We start from the raw sequence: 21,351 nt of genomic DNA, 5'->3' as shown, positions 1-21,351 counted from the left end.
ATTTGGGACAGTATTAACTGAAGCGCTGTGCCCACATTGTTATCTTATAGCTTTTCAAAATATATTCATCTGCTAGGTTTTTATATTTTTTATTACATAAAAAAATGCCTTTTATGACCAGGCATTCATCCTTCAATTCAAACCAGGAAGGTGTTACAGTAAATGTGAGCTACTCACCTGATGACGTGGTTGATGACGATGGGGTCAGGGGGCAGGAGGAGGTTGGTGAGACGCTGGGGTATCTCCGAGAACTTGAGCCTCGGGCAGTCAAAGATCTGAGAGGAGGACAATAACATTGCAGAATACAGACCAATCAGCAGGGAAGGGCAAATGTGTGTCTCCCAAATGGCACCATATTCCATTTATAGTGCACTACTTTTGTCTAGGGCCTTAGGGTTCTTGTCGAAATTAATGAATTATATAGGGTGCAATTCAGGACGCAACCAATAACAAAAGGCATACTCTCCCTACTGAAGGTACTATGACAACAGCTAACAAGTAATAGAGTACCAGAGGTGAACTAGAAGTGTGTCGTCTACCTGCTGAAAGTACTTGTCACAGTTGATGTACTCCTTGTCATGGGAGTCCTGCAGCTTGTTGGTCTTGACATACTGCCACAGGGCCTGGATGATACAGGAGCGGGTCTGGGTGTGGATACCCAGCAGCCGAGCCAGACGAGGGTCCAGTTTAAACTGTGGGGGCTGCGGAGAGGTCACAGTCAGTACTAGCCGACTGACCTCAGGAACTATTACAACTGCCAGATGACAGCTGCTTTGGGGACACTTTTGTTAGAGTTTTGTAAGTCCTCTAAATAGATTTTAGCCTCGTGCACGACTGACAATTAAAAGGACTGACAAAGCAGCAGCTACTCTTCCTGGGGTCCAGCCAAATTAAGGCAGTTTATACAATTTTAAAACATTACAATATATTTCACAACAAAACGGTGTGCCCTCAGGCCCCGATCACATACCTACGTTACTAAATCCATGTGTATGTATAGTGCGTATGTTATCGTATCTGTGTGTATCTGTGCCTATGTTTGTGTTGCTTCACAGTCCCCGCTGTTCCATAAGGTGATTTTTTTTTATCTGTTTTTTAAATCTAATTTTACTGCCTGAGTCAGTTACTTGATGTGGAATAGAGTTCCATGTAGTCATGGCTCTATGTAGTACTGTGTGTCTCCCATAGTCTGTTCTGGACCTCTTGTGGCATGTCTTGTGGGGTATGCATGGGTGTCCGAGCTGTGTGCCAGTAGTTTAGACAGACAGCTCGGTGCAGTCAACATGTCAATAAATAAAAGTAGTGATGCAGTCAATCTCTCCTCCACTTTCAGCCAGGAGAGATTGACATACATATTCTTAATATTAGCTCTCTGTGTACATCCAAGGGCCATCCGTGCTGCCCTGTTCTGAGCCAGGTGCGACAAAACTAGGGCCTGTAAAACCAGCCTTGTTGATAGTGTTGTTAAGAAGGCAGAGCATCACTTTATTATAGACAGGCTTCTCCCCATCTTAGCTACTACTGAACCAATATGTTTGGACCATGACAGTTTAATCTAGTGTTACTCCAAGCAGTTGTCATCTGAACTTGCTCAATATCCACATTATTTATTACAAGATTTAGGGTTTAGTGAGTGTTTTGTTCCAAATACAATGCTTTTAGTTTTATAAATATTTAGGGCTAACTTACTCCTTGCCACCCACTCTGAAACTAACTGCAGCTCTTTGTTGAGTGTTGCAGTCATTTCAGTCGCTGACGTGTATAGCGTTGAACTCTGGCTTTACTCAAGTCAGTGGCATGTAGTTAGTCAAAATTTTAAAAAGCAAAGGGCCCAAACAGCTACCCTGGGGAATCCTGATAATAACTGGATTCTATTTGATAGGCTTCCATTAAAGAACACCCTCTGTGTTCTGTTAGACAAGTAACTCTTTATCCGCATTATAGCTGGGGGTGTAAAACCATAACACATAAGTTTTTCTAGCAGTAGACTATGATCAATAATGTCAAAAGCTGCACTGAAGTCTAACAAGACAGCCCCCACAATCATTTTATCATAAATTTCTCTCAGCCAATCATCAGTAATTTGGGTAAGTGCTGTACTTGTTGAGTGTCCTTCCCTATAAGCATGCTGAAATTCTGTTGTCAATTTGTTTACTGTAAAATAGCATTGTATCTGGTCAAAATTGTTTCCAGTAAAACATTTTTTATTTAACCCCTTTTTTTCTACCCAATTTCGTGGTATCCAATTGGTTGTAGTTACAGTCTGATATCTCCCGGACTCGGGAGAGGCGAAGGTCGAGAGCCGTGTGTCCTCCGAAACACAACCCAACCAAGCCGCACTGCTTCTTGACACAACGCACATCCAACCCGGAAGCCAGCCGCACCAATGTGTCGGAGGAAACGCCGTACACCTGGAGACCTGGTCAGCGTGCACTGCGCCCGGCCCGCCACAGGAGTCACTAGTGCGCGACAAGACAAGGATATCCCTGCCGGCCAAACCCTCCCTAACCCGGACGACGCTGGGTCAATTGTGCGTCGCCACATGGACCTCCCGGTCGCGGCCAGCTGCGACAGAGCCTGGGCTCGAACCCCGAATCTCTGGTGTGTGTCGCCTTAGACCATTGTGCCACCCGGGAGGGCTTTACTATTCTTGGGTATCGGAATGACTTTAGCTTCCCTCTAGGCCTGAGGGCACACACTTTCTAGTAGGCTTAAATTGAAGATGTGGCAATATCGTCTGCTATTATCCTCTGTAATTTTCCATCTAGATTGTCAGACCCTGGTGGCTTGTCATTGTTGATAGACAAAAAATTCCCCCCTTCCACACCGACTTTACGGAATTCAAAAGTACAATTCTGGTTTATGGCGCCCTCACCTGGTAGTCCAGCATTAGCAGCAGTGTGCAGCGCACGCTCACGTCCCCTGGCCGCTTCACCTGGAAGCCGTCCGTCTCCTGGGTGGTGGGAGTGCGGTGCCACTAGCAGGAAACACAGAGACAGAAACCCCACCTTGAACACTACCTACAGGCACCGGCCACAGAATTCCAGAATATGTACATACAAACGTGCACACAAAGACGATAAAAGAATACAAAACCAAATGTGTACACTTTCAACGAGCAGCCTTGCTCTCGACCCTTTGAGTATGTTGTCTTTTGGAAGGCTGAATCGCTGTAAAAGAATAGATCATGCATGGTGTGGTAAGGAACTGAGTGAACTATCAAGACAGCAAAGGGTTGATCATTTGTTTTTCCAGAGGCGCTAACGCATATATTGGCATTCAAAATAATAAATCAGATTGAGAATCACTATATCAGAAGTATTTTACAACCTAACAAGAGCATGGCTTATCAAGTTGAGACTGTACCCCTACCCAAATAAAACCTCTATTTGGCATTACAGTATCAATTTTCTCCTCTGATATCCAGATATCAAACCCTCCCTGGTATTTTATCTATGTGGAAATGTTAGTTGAGTCTGCATCTTACCTTCGCTTTACTGGTCAGCAGCTGAAAAGAAAAACACTTCAAGTTCCCTGCGTTTCAGTGAATTGTAGCCACTTAGCATGCAACACTGGGAGGGAACTGATGGAATGCTTTTCTACTGCTTCACCACTAACTCACTGTAGGGTTTACAAAAATATGTTTTCATTGCTGTGTTGCGGTACATTCCGTTTGATGGACAGATTCATTCCAAGCAAAGCTTTATCTATGCCATCTATCCTTGCTAAAATATTACACGGTGGGAAACCTTGAGAAGTACTCTAACCTCAAAACACTCGAGGAAGCCTTTTGTCAAGTTAGAACACCTTTGTGTGTGAATGTGCTTACAGTGTCAAAAACATGTTTTTACAATTCAGAAAGGTTGGAACCCCAGACACCATTCTCTGGTAAAAAAAAGTTGAATTCTCCGGTAAAGTGGATTCCTCAAGATCTAAAACCCCATTGAATACTAAACTCCGAATACTAAACTCCGTAATAAGCTGTTTAGGACTGGCTGTGTTTTACTGCCTTTTCAGTAAAACATCTGTTCTCAGATGATAACATCCACCAGCTAAGTCAATAAGAGTGATGTCAGATCTTCTAGTAGCCAACAATACCAAAATAGGCAAAATACAGTAGATGAGAATACCCAATGGGCACACACTGGTTGAATCAACATTTCCACGTTATTTATTAACGCATTGTCAAAAATATATTGGATTCTAAAAAAAGTAAATCAACCAGTACTTTCTCAACTCATTTCAAACTCAGTTTCACAATTCCTGACGTTTAAATCCTAGTAAAAAAAATCTGTTTTACGTCAGTTAGGATCACCACTTTATTTTAAGAACGTGAAATGTCAGAATAATAGTAGAGTGATTTATTTCAGCTTTTATTTCTTTCATCACATTCCCAGTGGGTCAGAAGTTTACATACACTCAATTAGTATTTGGTAGCATTGCCTTTAAATTGTTTCACTTGGGTCAAACGTTTTGGGTAGCCTTCCACAAGCTTCCCACAATAAGTTGGGTGAATTTTGGCCCATTCCTCCTGACAGAGCTGGAGCAGGTTTGTAGGCCTCCTTACTCACACATGCTTTTTCAGTTCTGCCCACAAATGTTCTATAGGATTGAGGTCAGGGCTTTGTGATGGCCACTCCAATACCTAGACTTTGTTGTCCTTAAGCCATTTTCCACAACTTTGGAAGTATGCTTGGGGTCATTGTCAATTTGGAAGACCCATTTGTGACCAAGCTTTAACTTCCTGACTGATGTATTGATATTGCTTCAATATATCCACATAATTTTCTTTTCTCATGATGCCATCTATTTTGTGAAGTGCACCAGTCCCTCCTGCATCAAAGCACCCCCACAACATGCTGCTGCCACCCCCGTGCTTCACGGTTGGGATGGTGTTCTTTGGCTTCCAAGCATCCCCCTTTTTCCTCCAAACATAACGATGGTCATTATGGCCAAACAGTTCTATTTTTGTTTCATCAGACCAGAGGACATTTCTCCAAAAAGTACGATCTTTGTCCCCAAACCGTAGTCTGGCTTTTTTATGGTGGTTTTGGAGCAGTGGCTTCTTCCTTGCTGAGCGACCTTTCAGGTTATGTCGATATAGGACTTCTTTTACTGTGGATATAGATACTTTTGTACCTGTTTCCTCCAGCATCTTCACAAGGTCCTTTGCTGTTCTGGGATTGATTTGCACTTCTTGCAACAAAGTACATTCATCTCACAGCTGTGAGCTGTGTGGCCCCATGGTGTTTATTCTTGCGTGGTACGTGGTACTTTCAGGCGTTTGGAAATTGCTCCCAAGGATGAACCCGACTTGTGGAACTCTACAAAAAAACATTCTATGGTCTTGGCTGATTTCTTTTGATTTTCCCATGATGTCAAGCAAGGAGGCACTGAGTTTGAAGGTAGGCCTTGAAATACATCCACAGGTACACCTCCAATTGACTCAAATTATGTCAATTAGCCTATCAGAAGCTTCTAAAGCCATGACATCATTTTGGGGAATTTTCCAAGCTGTTTAAAGGCACAGCGAACTTAGTGTATGTAAACTTCTGACCCACTGGAATTGTGATACAGTGAATTAGTCTGTCTGTAAACAATTGTTGGAACATTTTTGTTGTGTCATGCACAAATGTCCGAACCGACTTGCCAAAACTATAGTTCGTTAACAAGAAATTCGTGGAGTGGTTGAAAAACGAGATTTAATGACTCCAACCTAAGTGGATGTAAACTTCCGACTTCAACTGTACACACACACACACACACACACACACACCAGAATAAGTGAAGACATCAACACTATTAAATAACAAATGGAATCATGTAGGAACCAAAAAAGGGTTAAACAAATCAAGATATATTTGAGATTCCTAGCTACCCTTTGCCTTGATGACTGCTTTGCACACTCTTGGCATTCTCTCAATCAGCTTCACCTAGAATGCTTTTCCAACAGTCTTGATGGAGTTCCCACATATGCTGAGCAGTTGTTGGCTGCTTTTCCTTCAATCTGCGGTCCAACTCATCCCAAACCATCTCAATTGGGTCAAGGTCAGGGGATTGTGGAGGGCAGGTCATCTGATGCAGAACTCCATCAATATCCTTGGTCAAGTAGCCCTTACACAGCCTGGAGGTGTGTTGGGTCATTGTCCTGTTAAAAAACAAATGATAGTCCCACAAAGCGCAAACCAGATAGGATGGCGTATCGCTGCAGAATGCTGTGGTAGCAATGCTGGTTAAGTGTGCCTTGAATTCTAAATAAATCACAGACAGTATCACCAGCAAAGCACCCCCACACCATCACACCTCCATGCTTCACTGTGGGAACCACACATGGAGTTTATCTGTTCACCTACTCTGCTTCACAAAGACACCGGTTGGAACCAAAAATCTCAAATTTGGACTCATCAGACCAAAGGACAGATTTCCACCGGTCTAATGTCCATTGCTTGTGTTTCTTGGCTCAAGTAAGTCTCTTCTTCTTATTGGTGTCCTTTAGTAGTGTTTTCTTTGCAACAATTGTACTATGAAGGCCTGATTCACGCAGTCTCCTTTGAACAGTTGATGTTGAGATGTGTCTGTTACTTGAACTCTGAAGCATTTATTTGGGCTGCAATTTCAGAGGCTGGTAACTCTAATGAACTTATCCTCTTCAGCAGAAGTAACTGGGTCTTCCTTTTCTGTGGCGATCCTCCCGAGAGCCAGTTTCATCTTAGCGCTTGATGGTTTTTGAGACTGCACTTGAAGAAAGTTGAAACAAAGATTCACAGAAGTTGACGGAACTTCCATCAAGCCAATTAGAGGCTGGAGAGGGGCAGGTCAATTAAACCAACATTTCTTTCACATAAAAAGCCTGCTGAGATAAAATGCTGATTAAAAGTATCACTTTTCATTTTTCTCAATAATGATGCCAGAGTCTGACAACTTGCTAAGGCATGGAAGAAGAGGAATTTCTGTGCTTCAGTGCATGAACTGTTTTCCAAAATGTAGACGGATCACCAGCAGAGTCTGAGATAGAAAGTAGCTATATTTAGCATTCTTGAATGTGGAAGTGTATCCATTTCTCAATTGCCTGAAAAGCTTCCAAACAGCTACAGCCAGTTTTTCTAACCTTGGCCCAGGCCTGTTTAATTTTTTTTATTTTTATTATAACTAGATCTGAAAGTTCTATAGAGAACCAAGGATTTGTTCTATTTTTTCACACTAAGGTGTTTAAAGGGAGAGCATGTTTGTCTGCCAGAGAGAGAAAAAGAGATGAGAACAATTCTAGAGCTAATTCAGGGTCAGGTATGCAGCTGAGATAGAGGAGAGGTCAGGGTAATACACATCATGAAGAAAACCTTGTGGGGGAAAAATGTATCTTCATAGTTATACGAGGATCTGTGTTAATCCTTGTGGTTTCTCGAATACAATGACAGGAGAGCGATCGCTGAGATCATTAGCAAAGACACCACTCGACAAATAATTGTGGGGATTATTTGTTAGAATTCGGTCAGTCAGTGAGAAGTTTGCTGGACTTTGTATTAACCCGTGTGGGTTATGCAATCGGTTGAGTCAGGTTAAAGTCAATAAAAATATTATTAAAATGGTCTGAGGCCGGAAGAAGCCGATCTAAGTTAAAATCCCCTAAAACCACAAATTGAGATGAAAGAAAAGTTTTTTAAATAGTACCAACATGGTGTCCTTTGTTGGGCAAATCAGCTGTCAATGTTAACTTCATAAATCCAACCTCACTCTGAATTGACATTCACATACAGCCTGGGTAAGAAAAGTTAGAGGATTTACTTTCAACATTATTTAGGTCATCTACACAAATGAGTATGGATGCTGAGCAATGTCTAAATGTGTTCAGCTGAAACATACACAGCTTGTTTCCAAATCTAAGCACGGTACATAGAGGTAGGCATTTGGATGGTAAACTTGTTCTCACTGAAGTGCATTACCCCTCATTTACCAGTAGGTGTCCCTGTTTAACTTGGACTGTGGCTTCACATTTTATTTCAATATACCCCTTTATTTAGGTTGATGGCATGACGTTGAAACGATGACGTTGATTCAAACATTTTACTATCAACATTGAAACAAGGTCGAATCAAATATAAAAATCAAACATGGAATTTTCTATGCAATTTCAACATATACATAGTTCTGATGATTATATTGATGTAACAACCTGTAAGTCAGGTTAAGTTGAAGTTTACCCTAATTTCAATGTTTACAAGGCAGGTTGAAATGAGACAAACAGCACTGGTTGATTACTTTTTTTCAAATCTAATCTATTTTCCATGTTGATCCCACATCACAATACGTTGACAAATTACATTGAAAGAATGTTGATTTAACAAGTGTGTGCACAGTGGGTAGTATATATTTTTTCTCAGAATCATAGCTAGCCTATGGCCTAATCTTCTACAGGGGTGTGAGCTGCATTGTAACTAAAGATACAATGCCAAGAGTCTTTAGTGGTTAAACACTATAGTAAACCCCTTGTTTGCCCAAAACCTGCTGAATAGATCTGGATGAGGCTGAAGACCATAGAATTAGAATGAATAGAACGGATGTCCTCATTCATGTTAATTACGCCATTATGAGTGGACTGGGAGCCATTTTGAGGGTCCCCAAAACAGTAAAGCACAAAGCGTCCTCAACTGACATTCCAAAAAATATATTCCATTCTCATTCTATTTCTATGGGCGGAACACAGACAGGGTAAAGGAGACGAGAGTGAGACAGAGAGGACAGAGGGTGCAGGTATATGGTCAGCGGTCATCAGGGAACATGAACTCACCTCTACAAGGTGGTTGTCAGGACCGTATAGGTCTTTGTCCAGCTCAATCACCAGGCTCTTGAAGAAAGAGGAGAATTTCCTCTTCAGCTTCCCAGGCTATGAAATAAAGAGAGGTGGTTAGTTAGTTTAACGTGGACGGAACATTTGGGCTGATATGAACATTTGAAGAGTGTAACACAGGACAAACTCTCACTCACACACACACACACACACACACACGTACATTGTAGATAGGGTTTCCCCACTTTGCAAAGCAGTTTGTTGTAGTCTGAAATATGCATACTTTCTTTATGAAACAGGATTTCTCACCACTATTTTAGAGTGGCTAATGCCTGAGAATACTAGTCCCGGATGTTGCTTATTGCATTCAGCCAATCAAGCTGCAGCAGTCTGTTTACTAACCCTGGCTGAACGCGGGTGCAACATCAGGAAGTAACATTGTCCACTCTAGCATGGTGTTTCATAAAGAAAGTATGCATATTTCCCCCCCCCCCCCCCCGTCTTCTAAGAAATAAATGGATTCCTTTGTAGCCTGAATATAGAATGTTTTATGTACAAACCGGTCCACAGGGGAAACAAGTGTATAGCCGGCTGCATGCATTCCCTTTGGACGGTAAGATGAAACTCCATAGCGCCATCTGCTGGCCTTTGGGCTAGGCCCTGGTTTGTTTCCTGGTTACTGAACATCTGTCTCCGGGAGTGATTCCAACTAGACCCCTATGCACTACTGTTGAACACCTGCCTTAGATAACTTGATATACTGTTGTCATTGACTATAGCAACATTTCTAGGACAACAAAGCAGTGATATCATTAAATTTACTGTAGGCCCTAGGGCAAGGGGATGACCAAAGACGTAGAAGGGACCACATACAATGTGAAAACAGGATATTCTCAGAGTTCACTTCCTTAAAAAGTGGGCTGAAAATATTTGTGGGCTCAGAAACCTCAAATAGTTCAAACCACTGTGAAATGACAGCCTTGACTCAAAACTGATGAGAGAATTAGAGTTGAGCCACCATTTGAAGTCGATCTTACTCTGTGAAAGAAATCTATGGTCATCTTGCTTTTCATGTTGCAGAAATAATCTGTGCAAACGTTTAGCGAAACATTTATCATTCCTCAGAAGGCCTAACAAAACAAACAAATCTTGTTGCTGACTGAAGTGGGCCGACTGTGGAATTGTGGAGATATGTTAGAACTATACAAGACTGCCATACATGAGTGTGGGGCAAACACTCCACAAAGCAGCTCCTGGATCAAAGAGCTAGCAATATTCATACTTGGTTGAATGATTGAGACAAGGCCACAGATTTTTTTTTAAGGTATTTCACCATGGTGAAAAGTACATTTAACCCACCACGCTGCCACATTTCAAATATAGTCCCCCATAAAATAGCAGGTTAGCATTTTTCGTCATGAATCTTGTTCTAGAGGCAGTTCTCCAGAGTGGTCACTAGCTGGCAAAGCCACAAAGTGATAAAATATGATGTTAAACTTAACCCTAACCACACTGCTAACCCTAATGCCTAACCTTAAATTTAGACCAAAAATCTTGTTTTCATGATTTTTTTTAACAAAAGCCTCCATGACAAGACTCATCACAATAAACGTCAACCTGCCAGAAAATATGTACTGATTCAGTGGTGGGGATACAGCTCAAAAGAAACCGTGCATAGTCGCTATCATACATAGAGGAGACTTCACAATGAGAGGGGGAAAAACTGTACTTTTCTAAACAAAATCAAACAAACCACATCACAATGATTCGATCCAGTGATATTCCATCGTCCTACAGGAAGTGGAATACTCACATCATCCAGTAGCTTCCCCTCAACCCGCAGCTCCCATGATGCAATACTGCCATCCGAGTCGTCAGCGTCGGGCTTGGCAGGGTTGAAGGTGTTGGAGATGTACAGCCTCAGTTTACGCTTTTGCTGTCGACACAAACACAAAGACACTGTTGGAACCAGTGGACATTTCTGGACACATCAGTCTTGGGCACTTTGGTACCAAAGAAAAATACAGAGATGTTTCATGTTCCGTTGTTCAAAGGGCATAGTATTTTCGTATAGGGAAAGGGAATACCTACATAGTCAGTTGCACAACTGAATGATTTCAACTGAAATGTGTCTTCTGCATTTAACCCCACCCCTCTGAACCAGAGAGGTGCAGGAGACTGCCTTAAATCAACGTCATCAGCGCCCAGGGAGCAGTTGTTGTTGGGGGGTTAACTGCCTTGCTCAAGGGCAAAACGGAAGATTCTTCCACCTTGTCAGCTTGAGGATTCAAACCTTTGGGTTACTGGACCAACCGCTAGGCTTTGGGTTACTGGCTCTTAACCGCTAGGCTACCTGCTGCTGCTCGTACAGTAAAGTATATTATAGTAGTGAGATACTTCAGGCCTATGATGCATGTTACCTTCATGGGTCTCTTCAGGGCTTCCTGGATGTCCACCCGTTTACGCATGATGGTCTGGTCCAGTTTACGTTCGAAGGCCAGCAGGTCCATGTAAGCCTGTGACTCGGGGACCAGCTCACGGATCTGATCAGAGGAGAAATCAAACAACCAACTCTTAGTGTCTCGGACGCAATATACTCGATCATATTTAACACTGCCAGTGTATTGCTGTAGAAGAACAAGAATCCTAGTATCCAGTCAAATTGAACTGGGGAAAAAAGATAGTGACAATAAGTCGTGGTATTGACTGAGTTTTGCGTTTTAAGCTTCATTAAAGGTAAGGCATTCTGCCATCAAAGCATGTCTGCACTGCAACGGTGACTGTATTCTCTCAAGCCACCATTTTCCACAAAAAACATTTTCGTCCTTCTGTTACAGGAGTGACGCACCTAATGAAGGTGACAGAGCGGGCAGTGGTGCCCCACAGGAGCTGTGACTGCTCAACACCACTCACTAATTGGTGCACCAGTCCAGCCTTTAGTGGTGCTAAGGCTGCATTTGAAATGCAGCGGGCGCATCAGCGCGAACCCCACCCCTACCCAACCTGCCCCTACCCTCCTTGACACATTACCATACTCATCCCCAGATGGGAGTCCGCACTCTGCCAAGGCTACTTACCAAACTGGGCACAGACTCCCAGATTCTCCCACTGCATTACCCCTCTCCATCCTTCTAATCTGTCTGTCTCTCCCTTCATTGTTCCCTCGATCATCTCATCTCATTCCTTCTCTACCTGCATCTGTCTGTCACCAAGTTGAGGTGTAGTGCAGACAGAATGCAGTGCGGGACATTCCCTGTCCCTGAGCCATGCAGCCATCTCCATCCTCTGTCTGGCTTGTGTTACGATAAGACCCACAGACTACAGAGACACTCATAGGAGAGACTGGGATCAGTATGGGGCTCCAGTCCAGTGCCACCAGCAGCAGCCTTTACAAAATCAATGCCCGGGCTGCGCAGGGCTGAGACGGGGCTGAGACGGGGCATGAAGGGGATAGCGGAGGTTGTGGCGCAGGCAGGCAGAGGATATGGCTAGACGTGGGTTTGTTTAGCCCTGACGCGGACCACACACTAGACCCACCCTCACCTGTGGAGAAGATGTGCCTCCTCAATTGCCTCCTCTAAACCCGAAAGGTTGTTTTATACTGGCTCTGTTTCCTACCAGTCTATTGATTATTCCATTTGAAAATAAGAGGAATCATTACAACAACGGTACCCACCGCCAAGCCTGCGCCAAGCCTCTGATCACCCGAGCATCTCTTTACGCTCCATTTGCAATAACACATAATCATCTGCCCCTCCAAGCCCCTAGATCAAAAACTCACACATGTTCTATTCAACAGAGAATGGATAACAACACGCAAACACTCGAGTTAATGGGAGAAAAATACAAATATACGCAATCTCACCCTCTGTGGGAGAATCTTGTCTGCCATTTTCCTTCTCTTGGCGCTACAGAGAGGGAGAGAAAGACAGAGAGAAAATGGAAAAAGAGAGGATGTTACTATGGTGACTGATAGCGTAGCACCCAGGCCATCTGCTAAAATGCTGGGCCACATCCAGCACCCCAGTGTCCCAGCTGTGTGTGTGTGTGTGTGTGTGTGTGTGTGTGTAAGCAATGCGGATGTGTGTGTTTTGGGGGATCCAGCAGAGGCAGGACTATGGTATACCACCTGGAGAGCAGGGACCAGTGACACATCTAATACCTCATGCACGCACACACACACACACACACACACACACCTCATGCTGTACCATCCAATGTACAGTATAGCCTTCTCTTTATTAATGCTGTATATTGTTTGTATGTTAGTGAATGTTGGCTCCTACACCAACTGTGGCCATCTCCAGATCCAAATATGTTATGTGACCCCCAATAACAATGCTTCTGAATCCAACTTTCTTCTTTCCGATGAGGAGAAAAGTACAGTCGCCCATAACCCTTGTGATCTTATGTGAAGTTAACGTGACATGTAAAAACACGTGATACCATAAAACCACACGTGGCAACATTTGAACGAGACAAAAATCTCCAGGGGACCATGACACCATCCCAAGAATGTCATTGCCCTTTCGGGAAAACCACAGGATGTGGACAATCACATGATTGCACATGTGGACTATCACACGTTTTCACATTTCCACATGTGTTGCTTGTGAAATGTGGTGATCTGGTGACATAATCCAACAGTTGGGATAGTTATAGTCTGAGGATATGGGAGTACTGTCAAACTGCACCGCTATTTTAGTGATCAGTTATTCTGACTAGTCAGTTATCATTGATTTCATTTACTATATTTCAGCATTTTCAGTTTTTTTTTTGTACAGTTGTTGACAGGGACATGGTGTAGTAGCAGAAAGATTGGAATGGTGAGTTCAAATCCCAGGTTTGTTTTTGTTATTTCACCTTTATTTAACCAGGTCGGCCAGTTGAGAACAAGTTCTCATTTACAACTGCGACCTGGCCAAGATAAAGCAAAGCAGTGCGACAAACAACACAGAGTTACACATAGGAGAAACAAACGTACAGTCAATAACACAATAGAAAAATCTATGTACAGTGTGTGCAAATGTAGAAGAGTAGGGAGGGTAAGGCAATAAATAGGCCACAGAGGTGAAATAATTTCAATTCAGCATTAGGTGAGGACATGTTGAATTATAATTACTGTATAAATAAACACACACAATTTCAAAGTGTGTCAAATATTTCAGTTGAAAACACTATGTTAAATGCACTGTATGTGTACCATAACGGACATGTTCAGGGCATTACCCGTGAAATCTCATGTGGAAAAAAAACACCTTTCGGTAGCATACTTGGCATTCTTTGGGTATGAAAAAATATTGAAAATATAATAAATATTTGAATTTATTGTCTTGGAAATAATTTGTGTTACAACACCTGATGGATTACTTACCATTGGTCCCAGCTAATGCAAATGAGGTGTGCTGGTATGGTTAAGATGCCAAACCTTTCTAGTTCGGTTCTGCAGCTGCAGTCTGTGCCTCCTCAGCGACGCTTGGCTTACACATATATATATATATATATATTTTTTTGTTATGAATCGCCGGAAAAGTGGTGCATTGTTAATATTGGGCCCAGATACTGATTTGAGAGAACAAGTTTGAAATAGTGTCATAGGTTTGTGCTCTCTCAAGCTTCCTCAGTACGTCTGGTCGGGGTCCAAGGGATGTCATTTTGGAAGCCCTGTGTTAAGTGAACTATAGGACGGAGACAGACGTGTATGCTTGGGACAGATACAGTTGAAGTCGGAAGTTTATATATACACCTTATCCAAATACATTTAAACTCAGTTTTTCACAATTCCCGCCATTTAATTCTAGTAAAAATCCCCTGTCTAAGGTCAGTTAGGATCACCACTTTATTTTAAGAATGTGAAATGTCAGAATAATAGTAGAGTGATTTATTTCAGCTTTTATTTCTTTCATCACATTCCCAGTGGGTCAGAAGTTTACATACATCAATTAGTATTTGGTAGCATTGCCTTTAAATTGTTTAACTTGGGTCAAACGTTTTGGGTAGCCTTCCACAAGCTTCCCACAATAAGTTGGGTGAATTTTGGCCCATTCCTCCTAACAGAGCTGGTGTAACTGAGTCAGGTTTGTAGGCCTCCTTACTTGCACATGCTTTTTCAGTTCTGCCCACATATTTTCTATGGGATTGAGGTCAGGGCTTTGATGGCCACTCCAATACATTGACTTTGTTGTCCTTAAGCCATTTTGCCACAACTTTGGAAGTATGCTTGGGGTCATTGTCCACTTGGAAGACCCATTTGTGACTAAGCTTCAGCTTCCTGACTGACTGATTTTCCTACCTCATGATGCCATCTATTTTGTGAAGTGCACCAGTCCCTCCTGCATCAAAGCACCCCCACAACATGATACTGCCATCCCCCTTTTTCCTCCAAACATAACAATGGTCATTATGGCCAAACAGTTCTATTTTTGTTCCATCAGCCCAGAGGACATTTCTCCAAAAAGTACGATCTTTGTCCCCATGTGCAGTTGCAAACTATAGTCTGGCTTTTTTATGGCGGTTTTGGAGCAGTGACTTCTTCCTTGCTGAGCGGCCTTTCAGGTTATGTTGATATAGGACTCGTTTTACTGTGGATATAGATACTGTTGTACCCGTTTCCTCCAGTATCTTCACAAGGTCTTTGCTGTTGTTCTGGGATTGATTTGCACTTTTCACACCAAAGTACGTTCATCTCTTAGGAGACAGAACGCGTCTACTTCCTGAGCGGTATGAAGGCTGAGCTGTCCCATAGTGTTTATATTACGTACTATGGTTTGTACAGATGAACGTGGTACCTTCAGGCATTTGGAAATTGCTCCCAAGGATGAACCAGACTTGTGGAGATCTACCATTTTTTTTCTGAGGTCTTGGCTGATTTCTTTTGATTTTCCCATGATGTCAAGCAAAGAGGCACTGAGTTAGAAGGTAGGCCTTGAAATACATCCACAAGTACACCTCCAATTGACTCAAATGATGTCAATTAGCCTATCAGAAGCTTCTGACGCCATGACATTACTTAGTGTGTGTAAACGTCTGACCCACTGGAATTGTGATTATGAATTATAAGTGAAATAATCTGTAAACTATTGTTGGAAAAATCACTTGTGTCATGCACAAAGTAGATGTCCTAACTGACTTGACAAAACTATAGTTTGTTAACAAGAAATTTGTGGAGTGGTTGAAAAACAAGTTAATGACTTCAACCTAAGTGTATGTAAACTTCCGACTTCAACTGTATAGTATGAGGATATGTGAGTAATGTTAAACTGTATTAGACATTGGCACACCAGCAGAGACCTCAGACTCACACAGAAGTATTTTAACAGGGCAGGGCAAAATAATTAGTGTAAGTTAACAGGCCAAATGTTGAAACGCATTGGAGCAACATCGAGGGCTGGCCTGGTTACATTTCAAAGGGATCTGAGTGTCACAAACTGGGAATCACAACCCTCTAGAGATTATGAAACATCGCATCTTACCAAAACAGAAAAAAACAGAGTTGATTAAAGAGGTGTTAGGGCATCCTTTGGTATAGCTGACATTCCTAAAAGAGACACTTGCAGCATAATTTGTTCCCATCATGCCATGCTTCAGTCTACAGCATGCATCTCCACATTCGGAGGTACCCCAATGAACACCTGATAAAGCTTTCCTCATGGGGAGACAAACATGGGGGTTTGTTTGGGGTAACATTTGGGGGTGGGTTGACCGAGCCTACACTCGGAAGTGCTGGGGTTGGGGGTCAGGGGAGAGGGCAGGGCGGCGAGTAAAAACGTGTCAAAAAAACAGACATGCAGCAGAATAAACTCCTACTTTGATCCGAGCGTTGGATCTGATTGGGCATCTCTCATGTCCATCTGCCTCGCTGGCATCTCATTGGCTCCAGGGAATCCCACTGGCTTCCTAAGGGTTGATGTGATTTGAAGGTTGTCCGATTAAAAGAGGTTGGTTGGTGGGACAACACACTAGTGGCAGCAAGCAGGATGTCTGTACTGAAGGACAAACTCGTGGTTGTGTGTACGTCTGGGTAGGTGAGGGTGCGTTAGTATCGGTGCAAGTGTGGAGGTAGTATGTACAGGCATCAGTGTGGGGTGCATCTGTGTGCATGCACACACAAAGTGAGAGAGGAGGACATAGTGGATCCTGGGGATCAGTGGATCTGGGGGCCTCATTTGACACTTGTCTAGCAGGGAAAGGTTCTCATTGGACAGTGTGGAATCATGCTTCACTCACTTCAGTGTTTAGATGGCACACTAACAACAAGCAGACACATTGGTAATGAACACACTGGGACTAAGGCACAGACTAGCACACCGTGGAACAGGGAAACACCCCATCTAGTCCTACTAGGATCCAGGTTGAATTGATAAAAGTAGTGCGTGGGCTTACTGGGCATATCTGAATGCTTCAATGTAGGCCTATAGTCTTTGTGGGTTTTCTATGTGCAAGGTATAGCTGCACCTGAAGCGTTTTCACAGATTATAGGGCTGTCCTGTAATTCTCAGCCCAAAACATCCTTCCTATTGTCTACAATGCAAAAAGTACCAAATTAAATCTGATCTTTGACTCAACTGCAATTACATGAAACTATTTCTAGCATCCTTGTAAATTGAAATTTGAATATGCCCTATTTTTAGAAGCATGGCAGATTTGTATGGGTAGAAAAGTGCTGGCTCGACAGGACGAGCTCAGGTGCATCTAGCCAATAGCCATACGGTTTCAATGACACTGCAAACACAGGTGGCTGTGCTTGTGCTGGGCTGTTGGCTGGGGAGGGGGCTGTCAGCTGCCAGAGGACAAGCATATGCTTTGCCAGAGAAAGTGTCACCTACTGGGTCACCCTGGGACATCGATCGGGCAGGCCCTCAACGGGAGGGAGCCATGGGGGTAGGGGTGGAAGGCCGACATAGGACAACAATTTTTCTGGCCCTTGTTTGACAAGGCTGCTTAATTGTGAGTGGATCAATTGCACTGTGGATACAGAGAAGGAGAGAGGGAGAATATTGATCTACTCTCTAATAACTACACCTGGCTCTATCACCTCCCTGAGGAATTACTCAGGGCCGGTGGTGTGGTTCTGAGGAACTGTTTTTGTGACTGTCAAGTATTTTTAGAAGCCAGTTCATGGGATACTGATTAGTTTTGGCAAAGATTTTATATCTCATAACCCAGGTTAGCTCTTATTCTGAGGAGTGTAGATGGTTTCCACAATATGCTGACCATGATAGCTAACAGACCACAAAACAGAGGTCATAAATGTGGCTAAACCTAAATCGCCAAGTGTAGATAAGGGGTGAACAGTGTCAGAGTCGTGGATAGGTTGCAATACTAAAGAAAGCAGTAGGGGGAGCACAGATAAGAGAGAGAGCACTCACAGCACAATGCAGGAGTGAGAAACACTAGATAGATGCAGATGGTGAATTGCAGTTATTACACACAGAAACATGACCAGAGGCAGGCATGGAGTAGAGAGGGCTAGGTTGCAGAGGTGAGAGTTGGATCTTGGATGAATCCTGGCAGTGTGACTCACTTTCTGGCCCGGTTCTGTACGTTCTGCTGCTGCTGGTTCTGCTGGGAGGGGGCAGGTCTCTTGCGGCTGGGCTCCATGACCGGGGTGGGCAGGCCGGGCCGCACCGTAGGGCTCCCACTGTACGGGGGGCCGGGGGGGCCCATGGGGGCACCCTGGTGGGGCATCCTAGCTCCAGATGGCATTCCAGGACGCTAGAGATGACAGGAGACATGGTATTAGTTACTGCACATTTCAAATACACAGAAGTAGGGCTGGGCGGTATACCGTATTTTACTATATACACACCGGTATTGATGCTCAGGCCGGTTTGGGTTTTTATTTTACCTTCTATTACGGTATTTCAATGTTTGGTTTGTTAAATGTGATACGTAACTCCAGCGAGTTTAATGTCCGTTTTTAATAGTTTACTCTGTTTGCTACTTGAGCTGTCTTTCTCCCCCTCCTCTTGCTGCAAGCCGTGTCCCACACCAAGCCTGCCCCGTCAATCAAGGAGAGAGCAGCTGCTCGACCACGGAGTCACAAGCACTTTCTTGCCGTTCACTCTGCAGTCTGCATGGTCAGATAGACGCAGAAAGATGGCTGTGACAACGATGCTGCTTTCTATAAGCGTTCTATAAAATACACTATTCGTTTGTGTATCTTACTGTGTGAAAACTACTGTCTGCTGGTTTGTCTTTAGCAAGTTCTATTAGCCACTCATGCTAATCGCTAGTTAGTACATTTAGCAAGCTAGCTAGTCAGTCAGCTAAGAGTCAGAGCAAATGTAGCTAGCTAATACAGCCTGGTCACAGATAGAACAATAAACTAGATGTTTCACAGGATGTATAAATCTGAAGCTTCTGGTTGGCGATGAGAGGAAGCCCAGTTGCCGGCAGTGGGAGAAGATTAGGATTTTGGCCGACATTCTGCAAATTTTCTCATCAATTAAACATTTGATCTCAATACAGTACTGTTCCCAAAACAATCATTTGTTACGAACAGAGTGGACTTGTTTAGCAGACTTTACCCTTTGCCAAAGTTTCAAAACAATTGTATTATTTACAAAGAGTGCAAGGACGAATTTAATTATTGCACACGCACACGTCACAGAAATATGCAAATACATGCTAGAACGTGCCAATAGGACCTCGATAGCTCGCGCTTGGCTCTGCCCACCTCCTTGCTTGTTCTACCAACTATGATTAATTTTCTCCCATTGGAAACAACAGGTTGTGGTCTATCTTGGGTTAGTTATAAAAAATATGTTGCATGTTACCAGTGCTGGTGTAGTCCTAGATAAACATGTTGGTTGTGCAACAGTATCCTCTAAATCGGATAAGAATAGGCAAAGCATTAATATGTTAGTTAGCTAGCTACATGAGGTAAGAAAACATGCAATATAACATCTATTACGTTCCCCTGAAAACACTGAACAACACTTTGGTTCCTACCCTGTCAATTCCTCCCTGGCTTATTCATTCATTGTCATGTAAACAACAATGTATTCAATGTGCTCCCCGCTATATTCCAACGATGGAAAAATAATGATTAATCTAACTCTTTGATTTCATCAGTTCACCAATTAACTATGCCTAGACGTTTTGCACATATCATGCAGCTCTGCTTGGAACAGTGTGGAAATTATAACTAAAGTGCAGGAAATGATGAAATTTGTTTTTGTTTCAAGTTGGATTGAACCGTATAAAATCATCCGAATGGAGAAAGCCCCATTAAAATCACTTTTAATGTGGTGCCACCCTAGAGTCATGAACTACTCAAAGCATATTTAGAATGTGAAAAATATTGTGATATGATATTTTGGTCATATTGCCCAACCATACACAGACGTCATGGTTTGGTATGTAGTGTACACTCATATGACTGGTCTGTATCAGGAGTGTTAAGCCAGGACTGGAACTAAATCATGCACATACCAATGCCTTCCAGGACCGGGAACCCCTGGTTTATGTCCTAACCCAGGTGTAATTTACTCCAGTGAATCCATTAATAAAACATTGAATGAATGAAAACAAGTCGCATAGGAATCATTACACATGAATACTTTCACACTCACTCATGTATCTCTTATTCTTGCTGATTGCAAGATCACTCAAAACACAACCTGAAGAAAGGGCTAACAGTGACCGTGCGCACGCACACACACACACACCAAATGTCCAAGTGGCCAACAATCTAGCAGCGGCCTGCAACCCTGTGAAACTGAAGGGGGGGGGGGGGGGGGGGGGTGGCAACACCTGTGGCTGCCTGTCAGTCACTCCGTGTGTCTGTCCCATGGCAACAGCTGTTGTCCCAGGCTGTGTTTGATGCCGTAGCGAACTGCCTGGCTGGAGATGGAATCAAAATGGGGTCAAAAAACTGAATCCAAAGAGCTACCCATTGAGAGAGAACCCTAAGAGCGACCCAATGAGAGGAGAGAACCCAGTGCTACCCAATGAGAGGAGAAAACCCTAAGAGCACGTCATCTCTAGCTGACACCTTTGCTATCAAGTATTGTGTCAATTTAAAACTTGCACAAGGCAGTTCACAGAATTGTCAATTTAAAGAAACGTAGCCAATTTATTCATTACTAAATTTAGCTAACATTACCTTGGTTCGGAAGTCTCGTCCACATCATCATGGCATTGGTAGTTCTTTATGATAGCCACATTAGCAGCAAATTAAATAAACATTTTGGGGGGGTAAATACAGGCAAATATATTGCTAAAAGTCACCTTGTCCTAGAGAAATGTACACGAGTTTTAAAACGTCACACCAGGGTACGTTTACACGAAACACAGCCCTTATTTGAAGTGTTTCTAAAATTCCCTATGGGGGAAAAATGTATGGTGGAAAAACAATTGGAACAATTTCCTTGTTTGACCGCTAGGTTTTATGGGTATTATGACTGATACTGTGGTACTCTATGAGAGGAGAGTTCCAGAGTCCTAGAACTCAATGTGCTACAAGCACAAAAGTAAATAGAAAGAAAAGTAGCTCTATCTCCATTTTGTTATGACATCAATGCTCCATGAGATTAGAAAGTCAATCATTACTTTTTTTGGGA

At 43.0% G+C, this 21,351-nt stretch overlaps 1 protein-coding gene across 11 annotated transcripts in view; it reads right to left on the bottom strand.

Moving 5' to 3' along the window:
* The window catches only part of LOC110535649 (SWI/SNF-related matrix-associated actin-dependent regulator of chromatin subfamily D member 3), a 104,121-nt gene that overhangs the window by 4,244 nt on the left and 78,526 nt on the right, over positions 1-21,351 (bottom strand). For 3 of the 11 annotated variants that reach the window (XM_021620765.2, XM_021620762.2, XM_021620763.2), the window contains exons 2-12: positions 18,309-18,499; positions 16,592-16,681; positions 12,651-12,693; positions 11,206-11,328; positions 10,599-10,721; positions 8,786-8,881; positions 3,488-3,508; positions 3,108-3,170; positions 2,876-2,977; positions 540-701; positions 178-275 (exon numbers count right to left, since the gene is read on the bottom strand). In XM_021620765.2, the coding sequence (XP_021476440.1) occupies positions 178-275; positions 540-701; positions 2,876-2,977; positions 3,108-3,170; positions 3,488-3,508; positions 8,786-8,881; positions 10,599-10,721; positions 11,206-11,328; positions 12,651-12,693; positions 16,592-16,681; positions 18,309-18,499 (1,112 nt within the window). The remainder of the gene's footprint in view (positions 1-177; positions 276-539; positions 702-2,875; positions 2,978-3,107; positions 3,171-3,487; positions 3,509-8,785; positions 8,882-10,598; positions 10,722-11,205; positions 11,329-12,650; positions 12,694-16,591; positions 16,682-18,308; positions 18,500-21,351) is intronic. The other 8 variants (XM_021620770.2, XM_021620768.2, XM_021620766.2 and 5 more) reach the window with 5 other exon arrangements.

This window comes from Oncorhynchus mykiss, chromosome 11 (assembly GCF_013265735.2).
Source record: "Oncorhynchus mykiss isolate Arlee chromosome 11, USDA_OmykA_1.1, whole genome shotgun sequence".
NCBI lineage: Eukaryota > Metazoa > Chordata > Actinopteri > Salmoniformes > Salmonidae > Oncorhynchus > Oncorhynchus mykiss.
This window is presented reverse-complemented; position numbering and strand designations above follow the sequence as displayed.